We start from the raw sequence: 25,166 nt of genomic DNA, 5'->3' as shown, positions 1-25,166 counted from the left end.
GTTTTAACCATAGATGCTCTTATCTAGAGCACAGGCTTGTTTTTTGTTTTTGTTTTTGGTTTTTTTTTGGGGGGGGGGCAGTGAGAGGCATCAACCAGTAGACAGAATTCTGTAAAGAAAAATGGGGCTCAGCTGAAGACTTCTGATTTACAGAAAAGCATCTGATAAATGAGAAAGGAACTACTATTTATTTATGGGTAGACAGGAATCCACAAAAGGAGAGACAGCCTGGGGAGGATACCTCATGCATCTGTACAGGCTGGGGGCTGCCTGACTCAAAAGCAGCTTTGCAGAAAAGGACTTGGGGGTTCTGGTGAGCACCACTTTGAACATGCCTCAAAAGAGAATGTTTTTTTTTGGGGGGTAGGGGTGCAGATCTTATTAGTGTGTATAAATATCTGACAGGAGGGAGTAAAGATGAGGGTCTTTTCTCATTAAAGCCCAGAGACAGAAAAGAAGCAATGGACACAAACAGAAATATGAGAAATTTTTTTAACTATACTTTTTTTAACTATAAATTTTATGAAGTGATTTTATGAAGTACAAATTTGGCAACTATAACACGTTACTAAATAAAAGCAGTTAGCCTAATGATTAGTTCAGACTGGCTTAAATTGCAGTGCACAGTCCCAATCCAACCTGCTGTCCATTCCAAATATCCTACAGTCTGTTTTTTCCCTGTGAGTGAAGGGATTATGATTTGACTGTTTGGGCACCAATATACCCACCACGCACACTAGTGCCTAGGTAGAGATGTGGAAAAATAACATGATGCGCTGGTGGTATGCAGCCTAGGGATGCTCCATAAACCATGATCGCTACAGCCATAAAGGTTATGGGAACTTTGGTTAATTACTGGACTAGAATTTGGTAGACTAGATCCAACCTGTAGCTCTGCTGCTGGCCTGGAGGATGACCTTGAACAAAAGACTTCTCTTCCTGATGCCTGTGCCTGCATCCGAAAGACACAGAAGCTCACCTCTTCTGTGAATACTTCAAGAGTTACAGATAAAAAAAAAGTAAATATTGTTATTTAAACTGTCTAGCATCAATATTTAACAAAATGAAAAAAGAATTTTCTTGTAGGAAGTTAAAGTATGTTTTGAATTGTTTTTATGTTTTGATGGTACTTCTCACATGGGAATGAGGAAGAAAAACATCTCCCCCTCTGCCTCAAAGCTCCATATGAAAAGCATGACTTTTTTATATCACTGATACTTCTGAACATTTGGCATTGATAATTTGTTAATCAAGAGACTGTTTAAATAAGACTCCAGTTTCCAGGCAAATAAAGCTCTAAATGGAATTAAGCCTTCATCAGATTCTAAATAGAAGCTTAATAGCAAATAAAAGAAAAACAAAATGAAACAAAATAAACGGTAATGTATTGTTCCGAGTCACTGCTATATGCCCCTTAGCTGCTACTCCTGGTTCAAATGCTTGCTATTTACCTTTGTTTGTTACAGTATGACTAAACCTTTCTCATAAGCATGTTCTTACTGAGACATAATACCTGTTGTTGAACCAGGTAATGTTGAAGCACTCTACTTATAGGGAAGTCCCAATTGTTCAAGCAGAAACATTAAAGTATTTCCTTTTCAAAATTCAAAAATCTTACTCAGGACCTTGACAAAAAAAAAAAAATATCTCTTCCATTCCCAAATCTCCCCTTCTTCAACACCGCATACAAGAGCACCAGTGTGCAGTTTTTCTGCTTGTGTTCTTAGAGCCTCGCACTCATATTTTTAAAGGAATTTAATCTCAAACATCTCTGCCCAAACCATTCAGTTTTAAGCTTACTCTTGCATTTGTTTGTGAACAAAACCAAATCACTTAAACATACGTAGTAGAAGATGGCAGCTACCACTCCAATTTCAAAAGGCCAAACTTAATTGATCATATAATCATTTGCAAATGTTCAGCTTTTCATACAAAGCTGGAATATGTGTATGAAGTGCTGACTGGTGAGGCAAAGAACAGAAAAATACAAACTTGCATCTGGAACTGATCTTGGTAAGAATTTTACAAGCAGACAAACAATACATGTAGCAGTGTAAAAAAAGGTCAAGGTGAGACCTTTTCTGTATTCTGAAGGGGCTAAGCTGACCACCAAGCTATTGATTGAGTCTTCCGTTTCCTCAGACAGAGCACAAGTTCTGTCCAGAATTTGAGGTAAATCACTGGCAAGTTTTAAAACCCATTCCCACTTCAGAATAATTGGAAAATTTTCTAAAAAAAAAAGCTGAGTAATCAGAAAATTGCAACTTGTATTCTTGGTGCATATTTGAGGTTAGATACACTACCTTGTAGGCTGAAGAGTCAGAGAAACTAAAGGAGTCTCCATTTTAACACTAGGTAAATAATGTTAAAACAAATAAAAAGAGTACTGGTAGTGTGATATTTATCAATTGCTGCTACAGCACAAAGAATTCTGAAAACAGCCAGTAAGTCTTAAATAGTCCTGAAGAATTACAATTCTGTTCTTTCCCTGGCTAAAGATCAAAATATTTAATCACTTTCCAGAGGCTTTATCTTGTCCATGACCTGTGCCCGCGGTTCATTCTGATCACTTGCTCAGTTAGTTTTGCGATTCCTTTTTTGGAGATAAGGACCACTGAAAATGAGTATATGACTACACAGGAGTGAGTCCGTATTTGATATTATGCTGTTATCAGTCCCATTGTTCTTGCTTGCTTCCTGTCAATGTTAGTCTCTGTATTTCTAGTTAACAAATATGTGTCCCTTATCCTTATTTAAAGGAGTTTTATATATTGAGCAGTTAGTGTGAGATTGGAGCTGCTCTGCACTAATGCCTTGGATGGATGTATTTCAGGCATGATAAATCAAAGAACTTTATTTAGTGAAAGTTACTTGTACAAGGCACCTTTACAGAAACCATAGATTTGTGTAAATACACAGAAAGGAAGTAAGTTTTACTTTCATAAGCAACTCTTATACAATCAATTCGGTTCATAATCTGTACGAATTCTGTTCATGTACTTCTATCAATTTGTTTGTTTCTGATTCTAAACAATTATATTGTAATTGCTTGGCAGACTACTATAGAGCACTTGAAAGAGCTGCAAAATACAGTCTAAAACCAAAATAAAAGACTTCACGTGCATTACAAAATTGGAATGTTTTCCTGAGATTGTCAAACACTGAACAGCAGTCTTTACTACTCAGGGTGAAATATTGCCCTATTTAATTATACAAATCCTTGAAGTGGGGAAAATTAATCATGTTTGAGATGATAGATTCTCCCCTCTTCAAAATACAGTTTGTCTGCTTACAAAATTCTTACCAACTAAGAACAGTTCCAGATATAAGTTTATATTTTCAGTTCTTTGACTCACCAGTCAGTATTTTGTACACTAAGGTACAGCAGCCAAATTTTACAGCAATTGTTGGCCATTTAAGTACCTACAGTACCTAGCTAAGAAATACCAATGGCATTATGACAATTTCTTGTTGCAACCTTCACTATATTTCTTTTCTATTTCTCCCACAGTTAAGCATACAGATGGTAAAGCATTACTTCAAATATACCAAATCCTATGTTTGACTTCACTAATTTTAAGCTTTAAATTGACTATTAATTTAATAAAAAAAAAATAAATAAAAAAAATTTTTGGAAGCTGTTGGAAAGTCAGAGCATTCTAATAACAACAACATTCACTTATGTTTTTTTGTTTCCAATACTTTTCAAGCTCATACTGTTCCTTTAAAAGTCCATTTGACTAATTTTAAGTTTCTGGTATTTTTTTCTTCTCTACAATAATGAACACACTAAACGCTGAGCAAAAAGCAGCGTGTAGTAATAAAAAGAAAGAACAGAAACATAAAAACATATACAATAATTCATGAGCCATCTCACAAGCTGCACATTCTTGCATATAAGAAAAGCTGCTGCTAGAACACAACTCCTGAGTTCCTCTCCTAAGTTGAGTCCCTCTTTTAAATCTGACTGAGCAAATTTTGAGTTGGATGACTAGTATCTATTATACCAGTACATGCACCCCATAAGTATGGTTTATAGCAGAACTCATAATAGCTCCCATACTTGTGGTACAATTTGTGAAGTTGGTACTTTGTAGGCAGAAAGGAACTGAAAATGGTTCAAATGGCCAAAAGGAATGAACACCTCTGTTTCTGAAGCTTGCCATTTTTGTGCAAAATCTTACAGCCCAGAACGTCAGCAGTTAAAATACAAATGAACAAACATTACCTGTCCTTCTAAGTGACAAAAGTACTGGCTACACCTCCATTTTCAAAATGTATTATTATTTTTTGTCAAACACAAAACATAAAAAATCTTTTTGAAAGCATTCTAATATTAATTACATTCACTTAAGTTTTTTTGTTTCCAATGCTTTTCAAACTCATACTGTAGCTTTAAAAATCCATTTGTTTTTCCAGCAATTAACAAGGAAAAAAAGAAAAAGATTATAATCTTCAAGGCTGTGACATCTTACTGGAAAAGTTGTTACCACTAAAATTGCAACAGTCTCTCTCTGACCTGATTTCTGATTCTTCTGATGATAGATATGGGTTTATTACCTTCAGACACCAGTGCAAATCCACAACTAATGTACTGTATAATCAAATGATCCTTTTCCATAAACACACAGGCTAAGAAAAAAAAGCTGAATTGTCTGAAAACATTTTTTAAATTACATGATTTATAATACCTCCACAGGATCCCTACTCAAACATTATACAATTGAGCATTTATTCAACCTTTCACTTCTTGTAATACATAAGAGTAGAGGGAAAAGAGTGTTCCTTGCCAACTGGCAAACTAATAGCACTGCAACAGCTAACAGGGGTGATCATTTTTCTTTTAGCTTGAACAGTACTACAAATCAAAGTTTTTAGATGCAGCCTATTTCTTCCAAAGGAAAAAAACCAACACTCCAATATTAAAAATAAAAATAAATGCCCATAAACTAGAAAAAGTTACAAATTAAACACCTCCCTCTCTCCACTCAAGCTAGTCTACCTACCTCAAAGCATAACCAGTTCCTCCAAACCAGGGTCTTCTTCAAAACCACCACTGTCCATATTAGTCAGATAACCTCTTCCTCCTCTGACCAGTTATCTGGGTCTACTTGAGAAGGAACAAATAATCTCTGTTTTTGTATCCTTTCAAATGAGCTTCCTGCCTGAGAAGCTGAGGGTTTCAGTCATTTACCTACAAGTTTAGCAGATATTCTATAGAAAATGTCAAGAGACATGACACTGCACTGAAAACCTTCCAATCTATTTCTGGTTCTGAGATAAGCAATAATAATAATGAGAAAGACTAAGAACTGTGGTATAAGACTTATAAAGTGGCTTACTTTGTTCAACTTTAGAGTATGCAACTATAGCAACAAATTAATACATTTTAGAGTGGTAGTATTTCCTAAGTCTACCATCAGAAAAAGGTTTCTCAATTTTAGAGAAAAAAAATTGGATTGCTTGTTATAGTCAGATTACAGAAGTTTAAATACTTGACACAAATGAGAACAAGGCCAATTTTTGCAATAAAAGAACTGTGTTTACATTTTGTTTCCAGATATTTGTAACAAATATTAACTACTCCTTTTCCATGTGTCAAATTTTGTATTATTTAAAACAAAAGATGTGTAGTGCTTTCCAACAGTTTTTATACATATCTGATATAAGCAAGCAAGAAAACTAAGTGCATTTGATGACACTTTCAACAGTATTTACTACTCAGTTCCGGCACTGTGAGCAAAATGTTTCCACTGCAACTGGTTCACTCTCCTTTTAATTAAAAGGTAGATGTCGTGGTTTAGGCATGTCAATATAGTAAAAATAATTAGGATATTAATTACACTTAGTGCAGCAATATTTAATCTCTCCTGTCATAACCATACAGCAAGACAATTTTAAAACATGTTCTAGCACAAGCATAAACTGTTTTAGGTGTTGAAAGACATCCAGGTCAGTCTTACAAAAGCATTTATGTGCAGGAGCATAAAACAAATTCCCCACTGACAATCCTTTAGACAGCCAGGTTTGTGTCCCTAAATTTTCCTAGTTATCTACACTCTGCATGAGAACTCAGACCCACATCCCATCATAACGCTCTCTCGAAAATGCTCTGCCTCTGGCCGTGTGGGTTTGTCTCTGCAGCAGCACAATTTCAAAAGGAGGTTTACAGTGAATCTCTCCCACCCATCCCCTTCCTCTCCATTCCAAAGCCCTGGTGGTCAGCACAATATTGTGGGTGTTATGAAATGTGGACTCTATTTCTCTCTGCTACAGGCAGGCCATCACCTGAATCCCAGCATTCAGCATGAGATCATCATAATCGTCACTGAAAAAGCTGACTGTCCCAATCCCATTTCTCAGATCATCAACTCTTCTGGCTACAGCTGCAATGCTACTTTGGTAGATCACTGTGCAATTGTAAAGAGGACATATGTGCACAAGAACTAGATGGTTGGCTGAATCAGTTCTGTGTATGTTTCGCCTGGACTATTTTATGTTGTCACTCCAGCCCCAGGAAGCCCTTCAACCATGCAAAAGTCTTCTTTAGACACTGTCACGATAGTTAGTGTAGTGGCAGTGCCTAGCTGCACCACTTCCTCAGCTGGTAAAATTCAAGGTCAAGTTCTTTAAAGTGTCCTGTAGAGTAAGATATATGTTGGAATAAACATACTGCTCAATGAAACAAGCAAGCTACTCACTATATAACATTTTAAAGAACTTATCCAATTTGGTGTTGGAACACACAATTCAAGAAACTGATACCTAGAAGTTAGATGCAGGAATTCTCATAGTAAAACTCAGCAAATTAATTTTATGATGCTACTCATGTAAATTTATGATGCTACTCATGTAATTAGCATAGACACGATAATTTAGGAATTTAGTATCTATATAGCTTCACAGGTATTTTCACTTTATCCTACAATAAAAACTGAGGCATACTACATAATCAATAAATAAGTTCTTGCCACAGATGTCTTTACTATCTCAGTGCATGATACTTTTCGCTGTCTAAACCACATCAACAAATTCTGTTGAACTACATAAATGGGATACTTAGCACCCGTAACACTGAAAAAGAAAGAAATTTCCACAGATATTTGGAGAGTCCTACTGCTAAAAAAGAAGTGCTTGCAGATGATGATACTGTGATAAAGAGGCAGCATATTAAACTGATTTTTATCTTGTGGTTCATGTGTGGCATTGAGTGCAACAAAGCAAAGTTATTAGAATTTCTGTTCAGGGCATCATTCAGTGACACGTCTCTTTTAATCACATTTTCTAAACAGTTCTATGAGTCTAATTTACAACACCGTCACCATATGGAATGAGTATTTTTCAACAAAAATGAAAAGCCTTTTAAAATTCAATTCCTTTAACAACAGACTGCTTCTGTAATATCACCAAGAGAGTACTGTGATCGTACAGACACTAAAAGAAGTCATAATGTTTTAAGAGCACTTTCTTCAGACACAGGATGCAAAATACCATTATTTGAGACATTCTCCCACTTCCAATCAAACAGGAAGCAATGACATACATACAAGATAACCCAAAAATCTCTTTAGTATATTAAATAATCAGCTCAATTTTAATAACACCATCACTAAAACCTGTAATTGCACCATTATAAGTAAACACCTTTTTTCAATTTTCTTTCTTTCTTTCTTTCCCTCCCTTCAAAGAGTGGGCTGTAACAAAACCTATATGCAGGTACAGAAGACGTTGCTGGTTCAATTCCAGCTCTGAAGTGGTCACATCCAGTTGAGCAGTGTCTCCACATTTGGCAGTTTACACTTTGCTTGAAATCAACTTTCAAAAAGATGAGAGCATGAAGACATCCATCAGTGTCTCAACCGTGGGCTGAACTTACTGATCTTCATGTTGTAGATAACTCTGCAAAGGTGATCTAGTCACACACCAACAAGATGATGAAATTTCTGGCTAGCCGAATGACCATGGTAAGAAAAATCCTCCTGTTGGTTCTACTTATATAACACAGACTGGCAGTAATGGTAACAGGCAGTGCTTTCACTGCAGTGACGCTTTGACAGCTTTGAAGTTGAATTTATATTTTATTTTGCCATCACAAAGTTCATGACACAAAGAGTGTGAACTACATTAAAGAAAGGATTATAGGCTCTTCAGACAGATAAAACATTGTGCAGTGTGGAAGAGATGACTACTCTGTACACCAAAGCTTTATGGACATTTTGTTTCACTTCTTTTTCTGATATGCAAGGAAAAGATTACTATTAAATGACATCTTCCATAGTATAGTATAATTTCAACACATTAAAACAAATCAAGACTAACCAAAAGATGACGACTTCAAGAATTCCAAGAATTAAATCAGGTATGTTGCTACTTATTTCAAGACAATTTAAGAAAGAATGAATAGCACTTGATAGCCTGTAAGCCACATAAGCAATATACGATCCTCAGATTTTTACTCCTTAACACATAATGTAGAATTACCTTAACAGTAGTTCTTTGGGTAGTTTCTTGTTAATAAGGGCTTCATCATTATTTGAGAAAACCTGGAAACAGAAAGAAAAAAACATCCTTTAAAAAGATCAACAAGAATAATAGCTTTTAGAGAGTCTTTTCACCTTTTACTAAGGTGCTTAATTATTTTAAATTACTGCTAATGTCAAGTTTTGAATATGTTAGTTGGTAATACTATAAAATTATTTCAATGTACACAACCGGGCCACACCCACACATACACCTGCTCTTCCCTGGTACTAAGATTTAACTGCACAAAAATTAATAATCATTAAACAAGCAATCAGAAGCCACACTTATACCCCATAAAGAAGTATTTTAGGCAGTAGTAAAACTTCTAGCAATAGCAAGACACATACAAACATGCAGTATCACAGGATCCTAAAACTGTCCCATTACAGAAAACAGAAACTGGACACTTTCCAGTTATTCAGGTCCCTTCCTTCACAGCGTAAATTCTTTAGCCCAGGTGTGTGAAGATGGCTAAATTATAATAATCTAAAGATTTAAATAATTAACTGCCACAGATACGACGGTGGCATGACAGCAACTGCTATACAAGCAAGAGAAGCACCTCCACAAATGCTACAAGAAAACCAGAAATACCTCTCACCCAGAACTTCGTATTACTAATATATCTCCTAAGAAAAAGAGAGTGGAGAAACTGAAAGAAAAATGCCCAAGACAAAACGCAGGCAATACTAAGATTATATAGGAAAAAGCTTCCACAAGAGGAGAAAAGGATCAGTCAATCAACAGTTAAATGGAAATATTAAACAAAGGAGATACTGACCAGACTTATAACTTATTGTAAATATTTAAGTTTGAGAAATTTTTCCAGAGAACCGCAGCAATAAACAAAACAGAAGGTGAATCAGAATTTAAGGAACTACAGCAGAGACTGGAAGAAGTCAGAGACATAAGCAACGACTCCCCCTGTAAAGAGAAGACCTTAATGGAGTCTATTTGCTGTTCGCGTTATCAGAAACAAAAGCTAGAAAGAGAGATCCATAATAGCTAAGAGTTTTCTGAATGCTAAATGGTAAATTTGAAAACCACACAAAAGAGAAACATGAAACACAACTGGAAGAAATATTTCCCCTGTCCTTCACTAAGAATATGCTGTTCCTGACTCAATCATCAGGGTATTGCCCCTTGTCCATCCTACCACCAACACATACCACATACTTTGTAACTATTTGCTTTGCTTCTTGATTACAAAAAAGGAAGCTCAACAAGAGGTAGTTCTGAAAAAAGGTACATCAAGTAAAGAATGAAAAAAAGCTGAATATAAGCTTGGCTCTGTCTTCATAAAAAAGGGAGACAGCAGAAAGCACCCACCTGAGAATTCTGAAAATATCTCCCTAAAAACTACTGTAAGATTAGAAAACTTGCATTTCCTTCCGGCTGCCATCAACAACCCTTTTTGTCTTCCAGTATATCCCAGGTTGATTTCATGTTTAACTGCATACTACTGTTTCTCAATTTTGACACAACAACAAAAGCCACTTTCTTCAGCCACCACCTCTGTGCGCAGTTATCCACACATCTAAGAACAATAAAACTGTCAACTTTCAAAACGGACCAACAAGTTTGATCAAGATTCCTTTTCCTGCAACTGGAGCAGCACAATTATTCACAGACTAGTGACTGCAGACATTCAAAGCATAAAACACCTATGCATATACACTTCAATAAGATAATTCTGCTTCCTTCTTGGAGAGACATTCTTGGCTTTAGGCAGTTCCACATGGCTGACCACAGGTTCAGGTTTGCTCTGGTTCTGCTTTACATCCGATACCTGTTGCTGTCATTACTTTCAGCCTTTATGCCGAAATACACTATGCATATCAATGCTCGGTTTAGAACTGGCTGACTGCTTCTAAGCTTGGCAATTAATAGATTTATGAATTATCCGCATGTATGCCAATTTAATATTATATGCCACTCACTGCAGCTTATAGCCCGAGAACAATTGTATATATTGGGATAATTTTTTAGAACAGTCAAAACATAGGCCTAATTGTGTTTATTGCAGCACTCTTTAGGAGACACGTATGCCATCCTCATAGAACTTAAGATCACTAAAGAGTGAAGCAGGGAAATATTCTTGTGCATTACAGGTCAAAAAAAAAATGAAGTTGCAAAAAAAGGAAGTTGGAAGTTACCTCCGTGAGAGCACACAAGGTCTGTGGTAAAACAGGCAAGTGAACTTAGATCTCATTAATTCTCACCCAGAATCCGAACATTCAGTATCATACACCACTAAAAATCTTCTTTCAACTTAATTATTCTATAGTTGCAGATAATTCCTCAAAAGTTACATCACCTAGCACACGCTTCCCATTTATATGCATCAGTATATGTTTTTAAATAAAGCTACTTTGCAGACTGCTACTAGTTTAGATGTGTGTCATCACTTTGTTAGTTCAAAAGCCGTTATTGCCTGTTTTTTTTTTCCTTTAGACCGTAGATTCACAGATGTACAATAACATGGATATATGCTCACCGTGTGAAGGTGACACAGCATTTAAGTTAGTAAGGTATGAGCAAGTTCCTATGTCATAGAATGAATCATACAATATGCTGGGTTGGAAGGGACCTTTAAAGGTCATCTAGTCCAACCCCCCTGCAGTAAGCAGGGACATCTTTAACCAGATCAGGTTGCTCAGAGCCTCATCCAGCCTGGCCTTGAATGTCTCCAGGGATGGGGCCTCCACCACCACTCTGGGCAACCTGTTCCAGTGTCTCACCACCCTCATTGTAAAGAACATCTTCCTAATGTCTAATCTAAACCTACTCTGCTCTAGTTTAAAGCCATTGTCCCTCGTCCTATCGCTACATGTCCTTGCAAACAGCCCCTCCCCAGCTTTCCTGTAGGCCCCCTTCAGGTACTGGAAGGCCACTATAAGGTCTCCCCGGAGCCTTCTCTTCTCCAGGCTGAACAACCCCATCTCTCTCAGCCTGTCCTCACAGGAGAGGTGCTCCAGCCCTTTGATCATCCTTGTGGCCCTCCTCTGGACCCGCTCCAACAGGTCCATGTCCTTCTTGTACTGAGGGTCCCAGAGCTGGACACAGTACTCCAGGTGGGGTCTCATGAGAGCAGAGTAGAGGGGAAGAATCACCTCTCTTGACCTGCTGGCTGCTGTTCTTTTGATGCAGCCCAGGACGCGATTGGCCTTCTGGGCTGCAAACACACATTGTTGGCTCATGTCCAGCTTTTCATCCACCAGTACCCCCAAGCCCTTTTCCACAGGGCTTTACTTTAATACAAACAGCTACAATGCATGCTCAGGACTTTTGAGTATTTCGAACTACTTATCTGCTCCTGCATTAAAAAGCCAAATCACTACAAATCGTAGCACAGACTTTTGGAAATAGTATTTTTCTACTGAGGCCAAGCTAAAAATCTAAATCTACAACCAAACTGGCAACTCTTATGGGAAAACAAGCTTATAATCTCTATATGTTTACGTGAGATATCTTTAGACTTTTAAGTTAAAGTTGGATGGACAAATTATTTTGAATACATGACAGCAGATACGACCAATATGGTTGCATTTATGAATCCCAGTTAAAACTGCAAAAAATGCAGCTTTTACTACTGAATGAGAAGCACACGACTTGCTCAGCCACACAAAGTACCATGTGTGCTACACAAGTCACAGGTGAGGCCACAAACAGATTCGAAGCCGTCTTCCCTCAAACAGTAAGTTTCATGTGTTCTTGTATGCATTAGCTATAGGTACCATAAAGTATTATTCTTACGAAATAAGAATATTTAGAAAAATGAAATGTGTGTCTGAACTACTGTTTTACTCTGAAAAAAGTATGTTAGTCTCCAGAGTCATGCTGCATTTGCATCTAAGAAAAGAGGGACATCTTTAGAGGCTCTCCAATACTAGTTTTCCCCCAATGAAGAACAGTCATGGGATAAATAGGGTAGTCATCCTCTAGATGAACATTTGTAATGTGATTTTGAATGTGTGCAAACAGAGAGAAAAGAGAGAAGGTGCAAACAGGATAATATATTTATTCTTTGAACACTTCCTGATTATCTAAAACTTCCATAAATGAAACTAACACCTCGAGTACATTTATGTATCACCTCTCTGAAGTAAACAGTGCCATCCCTTTTATTTTTTACTTGATTTTTATCACATAACTTCTAGTCTTCTGTTTCTATTTGTAAAAAAAAAAAAAACAACACCAAAACCAATCAGTCAAGAAAGCACTCCATCGCTATAATATTCTCATAATCTTGTCAAATATGATTTATTTTTCTTGAGTTACAGATAGTGCTGACAATGACATGCCCTTAAAATACCTGTATACAATAATACAAAATAATAATTAAGAATACCATAGATGTAGAAAGAATATTTCTTCTTTCTTTGCTTTTGCATTTGGTAGCAAGTTTGAGTGTTAATGATAAGGTATCTCAAACTCTAGAAAACTGTGGTTTTAACTGTATAAAAACCTGAAATACAACAGATGAATCTGTGCACAAGGAAAAAGGATAGGCAAGATTGAACATATGTAATAAATGTTACTCTAAAACCAGCTCTAAATTTCCTGTAAACATAAGAAAAGATACAGAAAATCTCTATATTCTTAAAGGAATTGCAAGAACAAACAAAACAAAACCCATGAGAGAAGACTGCAATTGCTTATTACTTGAATCTTGAGCTACTTCTTAAATTTCTTAACTGACCTCTCTTGGTGGTATCTTCACTGTACTTCTGAAAGACTGGTTATAATGAACTAAAAAGGGAGTAATTCCTAAAAAAATGACCCGATACTTGCTTATACTACATTTCTTAAGCAGCTACCACTTAATTTTTTTAATCTCTTTATTGTATAAATAAAGTATCCATTGTGTAAATCTGTCAAATCCAAAAAGAATACTCTTGCCAGTTTGCCTTCCCTTACATGTTATTAAACATACTAATTGCCACTAGTCCTAGAATATAACTTCTTGGTACACCACAGTTAGCTTGCCATCATTAGAAGTACCACGTATTATTCTCTTCTGGTCTAACAGTTAGTGATAAAGCTCTCCTGTATTCACCAGCATTACTCAGTTAAGAAATCTTTTCTGATGGAGTTGAGCATTTGTGTTTTACACACAGTCTGGCAAAGAACTGTAATATGCTCAAAAAAGTTAATTTTTCTCTACAAATAAACAAAGGAATATTCATCCTGGTTTATCACGCTTATCCAAACCACTTAGGAATACCCTTCAACTAGTACTTCAAGATCAAAATAAGGTTATACTACTAATTTTGTTGATAGTCTTTATGTTTTTTAATGATGCAATTTCCGTTATTGTTCAGTCTTTTATTGAAGAGAACTATTTTCTTTACTGATGAAACAGTTTTGTTAGCAGCTCAGCCATGACGGCTCAGTTCCACAGAGATATTTATGTATCTAATTTCTACTGAGATATGGACTTTCAGCCTGTCAACTTTTCAAATCCAAAGTTATTAAAAACCAGACTTTCAAAAATAGCCTTGCTTAGTAGTGTGCTGAAGTGAGTAATTATGGGAATGCAGATATAGGAAAGAGGGAAGATGAAGTCTGAGAGACCCCAAAGAACATCAGCAAAAAGTGAAGACAGATATATACTGAAAACGAGGCCGAGTTACTTATCAAGTCAGGAATAAAACTCATTGTCATTGGGTCATTGTCACCAAAGGAGACAGTAGTTTAGAATTAAATCCCTACATTTCCTATGGCTGACAGAGCAAATGTCCCAGTTAAATTGTAAATATTGCCATATGTTAAAAGCATCGAGTCTTTCAGGTTTTCACTGGCAAGAACAGTATTTATGTAGTATTGTTTATACAGTAATGTGCATCGTAAGAACAAGATGTTTGAAAGGAAAATCCTAACAAAATAAAATTAAGCTTTTATTCACTTCCCTTGACATGCAGAATTTTTTTACCAAACACAAACCCCACCAGCTTGCTGCGCATCTCTCCTCCTCAGTGGAGACACCTAATTGTTGCCTGTGCAATCTCCTCTTCACATTGCTACTGGAATTGCCCCTTGCCATACATCAGCAGAAGAGCCAGCACGTTAGCTTTGCTACCCCAAGCAATTCATGAGCACATGGAAGTAATGAATGGCATCCTAAAAAGCTCTCTATTTAAATATAGCAGAAAAATGGAGGAGGAAGAAGAAAAGGGAAAACAATCTTCCTTTACTATAAATTTCGGGTTTTCTCACGGGTTACGCTGTAGTGTTCTCTAATAATCTCGCTGTTAGCTGTCGCTTCCTCCAGAAATGTACAATTAATGCATTAGACTTCAGCAGACTGGCAGAATCATTTAACACCATGCAAGTAGCAAAACGTAACTGTATCTAGGCAACAAAAGGAGTGTTAGGCGAATGGATATGCATTGCCAACAGAACTGAAATAAGTGATATTGAAGACACAACAGCTGATGGCAAAGGGCTGGTGTTAAATTAGAACCCATGGTAAAGCTTTCTGTATAATTGATAAAATTACAACACACCAAAGTGAATGTCGAAAGGCGATGCCAACTTGAACCAAGGCCGTTTACCACAGAGACAGACTGGAAAAGTCTTTTATTTCAGCACAGAGACACTATCTACCCTCCATGGTCCCAATCCTATGATCCAGCTGCTCACATGCTCCGTCTCAGGCTTTGACTTTGTGAACTTTAAAATCCCAGCCATCCTGGTCTGTCATGGTCTCTCATCTCTTTTCTCCTTGGACACCCTCTACCAGAGCCCAGGGCACTGTCTTCAGTAGGCTTCTAGCTTCCTCCTTGCTGTCAGATACCCACTGAATCTTTTGCACTGGTCTATCCTCAGGATCTTTTCTCTTCCAGCCCCGGGACAAACTAACTGACCAAAAGCAGCTAACACGTCATATTTTGTTCTTACTGTGTGGTCATCTTCAACAGCTAAGGCTCACCTGCAGAGAACAAGATCAAATACACCTGGGAACATTTCTCTGTCTTTCCCTAACACCTTCCACTGACCTAGGGCTGCTTGTAAGGGTCATACTGCTTTTAAAGTTTCCCCAGAAAGTGCTGTCCAATACAAAACCTGCCAGGCAGAAGCAGCTGGCCACACTGCCCGCTTTGCTGCTTGTTTTTCTTCCAGAAGAGCCATCATTCTTGTTTTGCCAGCACTGGTATTCATACTACATCATTCACATATTACTGGAGGGTATCAGTCTGGCTCTGCAAGGCCCTGTTCTCGCTGGGTGACCGATCAAGGTCATTTGTGAACTTCAGAGCTGATGTCCGTAGCTGCACAACTCTATCTCAAGGCCCCTGGCTGTTCCAACTCAACTGCCTCTTAGCGTGGGGCAGCAGGTGCTTGCAGGTTGCCTTGCCTGCTGTCTCGAGCACATCAGCTCATTCTCAGTTGACCAAATAGCTCGCATCACCCTTCTCTCTGTGTTTTTCAGTAGGGCAGTCACCTACTAGCAACAACATATATGGAAATCACCAATCAAGCCTTTTCAAGAGCATGGCTTAATTACTGCAGCCAAGGTATTAAGGCCTAGCAGGTTAGCCTGACCTGTTAGCTGAGCTGACCATTCTTTAACACAAGACTTAACCTTGTCTCCCTACAGTCACCAAAGAGACAGGAATCCTCTAAACCAGCCCCACATATTAAGCACACGTTCACATACTGCTGTCTTACCAGCACTGTTATTTAGGGTGCTGCAACACGTATTTATTTAAATATTTAATTAATTGTAAATTCTGATACAAACCAAAGAGGCACAGAACAAACTGAAAGTTGCATACATTTTTCTGTTCCATGTCAACATTTCAGACTGACTTGAGTGTGATAGTTCCTATTTTAACTTGTTAAAAATTATGAAGGGAAAATCCAATGGTTTGCAGAATTAGTGATTGACCTAATTACTTGCAGGCCTAAAATTCAGTTGAAAGATACCATTTTATCAATACTTGCTATCATGTAACTGATGTTTGGTAGCACTCATGACAGAAAACGTTAGGTTCAATCTAATACCTAACCAAAACAAACAGACATTACACTATTATTTGCAAAAAAAGGTTTGCAAGTTCTGCTTCGCCCACATTACTCTGAGGCAGAAAACTACATGGAAGACTAACCCTCCATGCAGGTTATGATCCACCTAGTACACACTTTTTCTTTTAAAGTATCTTGTTCTAACCACTACCAGAGATGGCAAAAAAACCCTGAACCACATGGAAAAATAAACTGCCCCTTACCTAATCTTTCACAACTGGAGACTGGTTCAGCTCAGGAAAAAAAATTAAAATAAAAAAAATAATAAAAAAAATAATAAAAAAACAACTACTGTTTAAACACTAAGAAATTTGGAAAAAGCTGTTAATTGTACCCCTGTATATACTGTAAACATACATAGAGAGACAGCTGAAAAAATAGGTTTGACAAAGCTTTATCCTCAGCATCTGTTAGTCATATACTGATTGACAAATCTTTTCTTTGGTTTGTATTCTTTTTTTTAAAAAAAAAAAAAAAAGAATTAATGACTGAATATTTCCTCTTCAGATATCCATTATTCCTCTTCTAACATTATGCACTTCCAAATAAAAACAGTACATGATGAAACATTTAGACACTATACCTAAAAAATAAAATAAAGCTTTCAATAAACAACTAAATCTACAAATAACTTTAAAATGGAGCATGGGGAAACCCGTATCATCTACTTTACAGGCTTGGAGATCAAAAGACCTGTGGCAGAAAATTAAAATCTGATGGATGAAGCAGTTGTTCACTGTAGCCCATCACGAGTGTAGGTCATGCATCGTACAGATTCTGTGCTTTCTCTTTCTTGAGCAGGTAAATAACAAATCCCTCCTTCACCAACCAAGCACAGACTCAAATGCCAATTGCAAAAGCATAAGTTCAAAACACCTGAGAAAGGTACTTTCCTTTGACCGCTCAAGTTAACTTTAAAACTCTAAGCAGAAATACTGGAATATTTTCTGAGGCAGCTTCCATCACAACATTCACAGGGACTGTGTGCTCAAATTATGATTTGTTTCATCACAAAAATAATCCACTTAGTTTCATGCAGTCTTGTAGAATCATGCTATATAAAACACATTCTCAGACATTCAGAGCATGATACATTTCTGAAAAATCAGGCACAGAGAAAAGTTGTTGTCTGTTTGCTTTAATCCAGCAGTATTTGGTTAGGGATAGCCATTCAGTCTCAGCCATCCAAATTTAATCCACATCACAGATTCATCAGAGCCCTTAGGAGTACACCTTTCAAAACTCCTCCTCCGAATCATCGCTTCTGCAGATAGTTGTTTTTAGTGACATACATATGGCTAAATTTTATTCACCGTCTCCAATATTAGCATACAAACTAACACACTGATGGCATAACAATGGAGACCTGAAAGCCCCCCAGAGTGTGCACAGAGAGATTCTTCTGCGGGTCCATTTCCCCAGGAGTGTGCACCATTCTAATTTAGTCTGACACAGTCCTCCCTCCAGTCACGCAATCCCACATTCAGAAAGGCAATTCTTTTTCTTACTGTATGTAGCTCAAACTATAAATGAAATTACAGATTAAGTCCTTACTGCATAGTTCAAGCAGAATCCCTTCTTCCAAGCACCTGTGAAACAAAAATTTTGAGTACTAATATTTCACCCCCCCGACATAAATGTTCTACAAAAGATATATTTGAGACTTAAAATGTATAGTTCATTACAGAAATTACTCCATAGTTTCTACAAAGCCATTTCAAAGCAGTGCTTGATCTGCATCATAAACACTATGTCAGAACTGATGTTTTTTCCTAGTACTGAGAGCGTGAAATCTTTATTACGAAGAGCAAACCTTCTCTGCAAGGCAATCTCCCTAGAGTACAGACCAGATAAAAAGATGACACAAAATCTGTGTTGCGGCTGCACACGCCATATATGTAGTGTATAATTAATAAAAGCTTTCAGTTATAAGAGACAAAATTAGGTACCTCTTCATGATTACAAGCAGCAATTATAACTGACTTCAAAGGAAATAGCATCACAGTAGCAGTTCCAAAACATCTTTTTCAAACTGTTCCAAGAAAAGTAAGAGGTTGAGATTTAGAGGAGAAACTGGACACTCAAGTAACTATTTGCCAAAGTTTATGGTTCATGAATTTCTGCAGAAATAAAATAACCTTAATACTTTTGCTTAAGAAGTAGATTAGAGACCATTTTCAGAACTACAAGCACACTCAGACATTTTGCCCCTTAATATTCAGATAACTACTACATAACATCAAGTCACGATATGGAAATGCCTTTCCTCTGTGAAGCTCTGACCTCAATTTCAACCTCTGAAGACAGACAAACTTGACATACTGGTAGAGTTTCGCATTTATGCAGATTTGGTGATGTCTTGTCTCTTTATTGATTTAAATTTACAGAACATACTGGTTAACCAGTTCAACAGCAACCAAATCCAATGAAAACATAGTTTACTATTTCCTTCTGCCTGAAGGAGAACACAGGAAAACACTGGGATAGAAAAACAGAGTATACCGTAAAGCACGGCCAATATTTTAAGGGTAGCAGCTTGATACCAAATTTTAAGTACTTTCTTGTGGGCTACACAGCAGCAGCTTGTGGTTCCAAGTAGTCATAAATGCACAAGCCCAGAAAAGGGCACATTTCCAGTTCCACTCCTCCTCTAGCATGAGTGCAGTGGATCATCCAGGCAAAGATAACCCAGAGGAAATCATTCAAGAGACTTGCTGTAGTTGATTGGATCAGCTGAGGTGCCCTTGCATTTTAAACAATGCAACTATTATTGTATTTCCATTACCTTTCTGTACCCAACAGAAATTATTTTAGCCCATTTAAAGGCTTACATTCATACTGAAGTTTTGCCTTTTTTTTTTTTTTTTTCCTCCTTTTGGGAGGGGGATGGAGCAGGTAGACGATAGGAGAGAGGTCACTGGAGTCAGCAAAAATTATGCATCATACAGATTTTGTGCTTTCTTTTTTTTTGAGCAGGTAAATAACAAATCCCTTCTTAGGCATCAGACACTCAAATACAATTTGCAAAACCCTAAGTTCAAAACACCTGAGAAAGGTACTTCCCTTTGACAATTCAAGCAACTTTGAGACTCTAAGCAGAAATACTGGAATAGAATCTAAGGCAGCTTCCACCACAACATCATTCAAAGGGAATGTACTCAAATTAAAACTAATCTCATCACAAAAATAATCCATTTGGTTTCATGCAGTCTTGTAGAATCACACTATAGACGCAATTTTTCAGATATTCATAGCACAGTACATTTTTTGAAAAACTAGTCTGAGAGAAAAGCTTGATCTTCACAAACTACTAAAGAAAAATTTTAAGCTCAAGAACAACTAGTTTAAACTTTGGTACAGACATACAAGTAGTACCTTGATCCTGAAAAACAAACATGGAATTGACAGAGGAGATACCAGTATGCTGAGAATTTTAAATCCATCATTATACTCCTTTAATGCCTTATGTGTACCTTTTTCTGTTGTAACAATGGATAAAAACTTCCTTCATTTTTAAGAATGCAAATCTGACTTCCACCATTTACAAGTTACTCTGCACTTACAAGTTTCCTTCTCAGAAGCTTTACAAACAACTAGAATATCCACCTCTTATTAAAAGTTCAAGTGGAAAAGCTGTTTTGTAAAAGCTCAGACAGCTGGAGTGCAACCCTACCACATTCAGATCAAGTCACCCAAAATACATAGCTCAAGTATGATCAGAAATTGTAACAGTTTTTGCATCGTGCTAAAACATAAAGAGAAAAAAAAATAATGAAGAAACCCTTAGAGTATACTGATCACCTTCCTAAAAAGGTTATTAGAAAGAATGCAAGTGAATGTTGTGGCTATTGTCTAAACTAGCTCCAGGCTACTGTCTGAACTGTGAGGGAAAACTCTTTGGTTTCACAGTTTCACCTGGTTTTGTCCTACTTAGGATATTGCGTTTATGTGTATTTCTGATTCAGTAGAAATACCACCAGAACTATTGCACAAGTTGATAACAATTTGTATGAAATTAGTGCAGCTATTCTGATTTCTAATTGACAAAACAGCTGAAGTACTGTTAATGTGTAGCCTTCTGCTGGCATTCAGATTGATATTGTCACAGTGCCAAAATTAGTACTACTTTACTACAGTAACCTAAAAATAGTCGCTATGCTTCAATGAAAATCTGACTTTTATTTTAAACTTTCCACATCTGCTAGCCCGATGTTATCCTTAATTTCAACCAAGATGAGTAAATATTTCAGTCTATTGTCAAAATAAGCGAGCAATAAGGTAATGGTCCTTCTGATTTGTAAGAATATTGATATTCCCTATACTATACTGGTGTTAATCTGACAAAATTAATTCCTTCCTCACCTTTCTTGAATTTTAAACTGTGCAGCTATGGAGAATTAAGACGGAAAGAACAACCTAAACAGGACTATAACACAGAGCAATTCGAGTATAAGCATTCATTGAATAAAATATCTGAAAAATTGGAAAAGAATTTAAAAAATTACACTATTTAATCCTTTTCTTATCAGCTGTCAAGTGCAACTAAGGAACTGCCCAATCTAAGAATCTGCACAGGAGCAAGGCTGATCCAGGATAATTTCTGAGATTTTTCCTGTGCAGTTACAGCAACAATTCAGTGTTTCTTTTCAGATTCTGTCTGCTGAGTTTAGACTGGTAAAGGTATCTAATCAGGAACGTCAAAATGGACCACGAAGGAAAACTCCATACCAGGAGTTTGGTAAATGGAAAATATTTAACTTTATTGCAAAATAGTTTATAAATATTTTGTTCATTGTTTTTCAGTCTTTATTTTTTCCTAAGTTTAGAACATGATATAAATCCACTTAATTCAACTGACATTTAAGATACTGTATCTTCTCTGATATGGAGTAAGATGCGTGATGGAATACTAATATGAAGTAGGACATGTCATTAAGTCTCATTGTAATCACTTCAACCAGTGCTACACCATCCACAGCCTCATTCACTGATGTTTACTCTTCCTTGTAGCAACAGATATATCCTAAAACCTTTTCAAACCAAATCCAACATGATTCTACATAGAAGCATACTGCAATCTCACACAGTCTATACATATTTTTATCACATCTCACATTTTAGTTTTCAAGGTTGTTTTGCTTCGGTTCAAAACATACAGGCTAGAACCGGGAAGGAACAGAAGGCAAAGTGCAGGAGAAGAGAGAGAAGGGACATGAACAAGCCTTCATGCAAAGAAAGAAAAGTTGTAACACCACAGGGATATGCTCCTTCCCTTTGTAAGGCTAAGCACTCCCTCCCCTCTACTTGCTGCAGGAAACCTACTATCATTACACACACATAAATATAAACATAAAGTGATTTTCTGCCTTAAAACACTGTGTGTTTCCCCACCTGTGAAAGGCTAGCAACTGTGCCTTCTTCCTGTATAAAACTACCCCTGCAAAGCAATAAGGCATCAGACACTTAAATGGTAATTGAAAACAGGGATCATACCAATATCCTTTCCAAACATGCCTTGCCTGTCCCTACTCACTCCCCCTTACACGCCTTGTCATCTTCCTTTAACAAACATCATGATGCACCTCTCCCCTGCCACTCGCTGCGTACACGTACTGTATCACATCCCCACATACTCTCCCCACAGAGCAAACCTCAACCACTCTTCCTCCTTTGCCACACCCTCCACACACATACACTCCGTGACACACCATCTCCACACAGATGCAGCAAACCTCATGCCCACCACATGCATACCACCAATCTATTATCTTTATAAATGCATCTGTGCATACACATAAACCATCACAGCTATGCATACTTACACATATAAGCAACTGACACTCTATACACACAAAATACCATAACCTGTATCTGCTACATACATATAGAAGTACAGATAATCCTTGCCACACCCATAGCATACATGCCTATAAAAATATGCACATATTATGCCACACCCAGTGTTCACTATATATATACACACACAGACACAAGCCCAGACACCAGGAACAGACACAACTACATACATACGATGCCATGTCATGTCTCTGCATACAACACCACATCTCTGCCACAACACAAATACACACATACCCAAAACCCAAATTATAGCAGGTACATACACACACACTGACAGAAGCACGTTATGTTCACGCCCTACCGTACATCTGCTATGCACTCACATCCCAGGCCACACCCTGGCTTACTGCACATGCATAAGATTACAGCACAGCACCTCACCCCTGCACCCCATGCATCCACACCGTAACACCCCACTCTGTGCACACACACACACATTAGCTTCATCCCTACTTTATACAGAGGGGCCGACACACCTCTATCTCGCCCCAGCCGCTTTACACACCCACACATTCTCTCCCCTGTGTTACACAGGGGCACAACACACCCCCTGCCACCCCTGACCTGCTCTACACACAGGCAGGCTCCAACCACGGCGTTATACAGGGCGGCAAGACACCCCTCACACCTCACCCACAGACACGCAGGCATGGCCTCTCCCCGCCCGTGCTACAGCGCGGGTCAACGCAGCCCCACCTGCTCTGCACAGACAGACTGACAGACTGTCTGTTCCCCACCGCTACGGCGGGGGCCGCCACAGCCCCCGTCCCCGTGCCACGCAGGGCCGCACGCCCAGCACCGCAGCCGCACCGCCACGGTGCTCGCCAGCCCCCCCCCCCGCGCCCCGCCAGCCCGCAGACCTTACACCCGCCCCGGCCGCCACCCTCCCCTCAGGGTGAGGGGCCCGCTGGGCCCCGCATCCGCTCCACACGGCCCGGCTGGCACTCGCTCCCCGCGACACCGCCCGCCCCGCCACCTGCCCGCCCCGCCTCGCCGCCGCTCCCCGCCCTGGGCCCCCGAGCGGCCGGCCCAGCCCCCTAACCCCCGGCGGCGGCAGGCCGGGCCGGGCCGGGCCAGGCCGGGCCGCAGGCTCACCATGGCAGAGGCGCGGCGGCGAGGCCGGTTGTCCTGGCGACGAGGAAACCCCCGCCCCCCCCGCCGCCGCTGCCGCCGCCGCCGAGGAGGGCGCCAGGTGCAACGGCTGTGCGCGCGCCGCCGCCGCCGCTACCGCCGGAGCTGGGGCGGGGGCGGGGCCCGCCGGCGGCCCACGTGACCCGGCACCGCCCCTGCGCGGTGGGGCCGGGCCGGGCCGCCCCGCCCCCGCGGCTGCCGGCCCCGCCCTCCTGCCTCAGGTGGCGGCGTGAAGCGGTGGGGGGGGCACGGCGACATGGCGGCCGCGGTGGGGGAGGTCTGCGGTGTTCGCCAGGGGATGACAGCGGCGGGAAGGGGGGGCGGCCTCGGGCAGGGCGGCTTGGCGGGTTCCGAGCACGGTGAGGGAGGGCTGTCGTCCTGGCCCGGCCCCTCCCGCGGCTCTCACGGAGTCATAGAATGGTTTGGGGTGGAAGGGACCTTGAAGATCACCTAGTTCCACCCCCCGTGCCATGGGCAGGGACACCTCCCACTAGACCAGGCTGCTCAAAGCCCCATCCAGCCTGGCCTTGGACACTTCCAGGGATGGGGCATCTACAGCTTCCCTGGGCAACCTGTTCCAGTGTCTCACCACCCTCGTAGTTAAAAATTTCTTCCAGATATCTAATCTAGAACTACCCTCTTCCTGTTTAAAACCATGACCCCTTGTACTACCGCTACACTCCTTCATAAAGAGTCCCTCCCCATCTTTGCTGTAGGCCCCCTTCAGGTACTGGGAGGCCGCTTTAAGGTCTCCCTGGAACCTTCTCCAGGCTGAAGAACCCCAGCTCTCTCAGCCTGGCCCCGCAGGAGAGGTGCTCCAGCCTTCTCATCATCTTCATGGCCCTCCTCATGCAGCTGCCTTTCCTCCCAATGGGAAGGGACTGACAGCCCTCACCAGCCGGCCCTTGGGATTTAGAGTGGCCTGTGAAGCCGTAGGCGGCACAGCACTGGTCTTCCCTGCATGCTCTCCTACAAGGTCTGGTGGGTGTTGCCAGTGCAGGTGTAGCTGCCACCTCCTCCTGTTTGCAGCCTGGGATATCGGGTGAAATGAGTGCCGGCGACAAGTTCAGTCCCAGGCGCTGCTTCATGAACTGGAGGGGCTGCGACCATGAGCGTGCAATCGCTCGTGTCGCACCCGTGAGGGTAGATAACGGGGGATGCCGACACCTTAAGTTGCTACAGGAAAATCCGTAAAAGCTTGTCTGTCTGAGAGCCAAGCGCTTTAAAGCGATGCGTGCTTGTCAGTAAGAGCACGGCTTGCTTCTGCAAGCGCTCTGTGTAAAAGCGCTGTCAAAGCCAAATACAATATTGTTAATAGCACACTTACAGGCTACATCTGTTCAGCCGTCACAATACCGCATGCAAAACCGAGAGATGGGAAAAACTGGGGAGAAAAGATTATCCCAGCAGGTATTGTTTTCTGTTGATTCAGTCCTTCAGACTTCTAAGAAATGTAAGTGGCCATTGTGGAATAACAGGAGTTTGCTATTTGGAATGGGCTGCGTTCATTCCTTTCAGGAATGAAACATTCTGGTTTGATTAAGAGTAAAAAATAGTTTCTTACGAAAGTGTCCTTTCTCAGAACCCGCACGGAAATAGTTGGTACATGCACATACCATTTG

General features: G+C 39.6%; 1 protein-coding gene across 1 annotated transcript in view; it reads right to left on the bottom strand.

Annotated features, from left to right (window-relative positions):
- The window catches only part of FBXL2 (F-box and leucine rich repeat protein 2), a gene marked incomplete at its 3' end in the record, with an annotated part of 54,700 nt that extends 31,053 nt beyond the window's left edge, over positions 1-23,647 (bottom strand). Inside the window, exons 1-2 of the mRNA XM_074573534.1 lie at positions 23,509-23,647; positions 8,482-8,543 (exon numbers count right to left, since the gene is read on the bottom strand). Coding sequence (XP_074429635.1) covers positions 8,482-8,543; positions 23,509-23,511 — 65 coding nt within the window. The remainder of the gene's footprint in view (positions 1-8,481; positions 8,544-23,508) is intronic.
- Positions 23,648-25,166: the final 1,519 nt, after the last annotated feature.

The sequence above is a fragment of the Larus michahellis genome, chromosome 2 (genome assembly GCF_964199755.1).
Source record: "Larus michahellis chromosome 2, bLarMic1.1, whole genome shotgun sequence".
Taxonomy (NCBI): domain Eukaryota; kingdom Metazoa; phylum Chordata; class Aves; order Charadriiformes; family Laridae; genus Larus; species Larus michahellis.
This window is presented reverse-complemented; position numbering and strand designations above follow the sequence as displayed.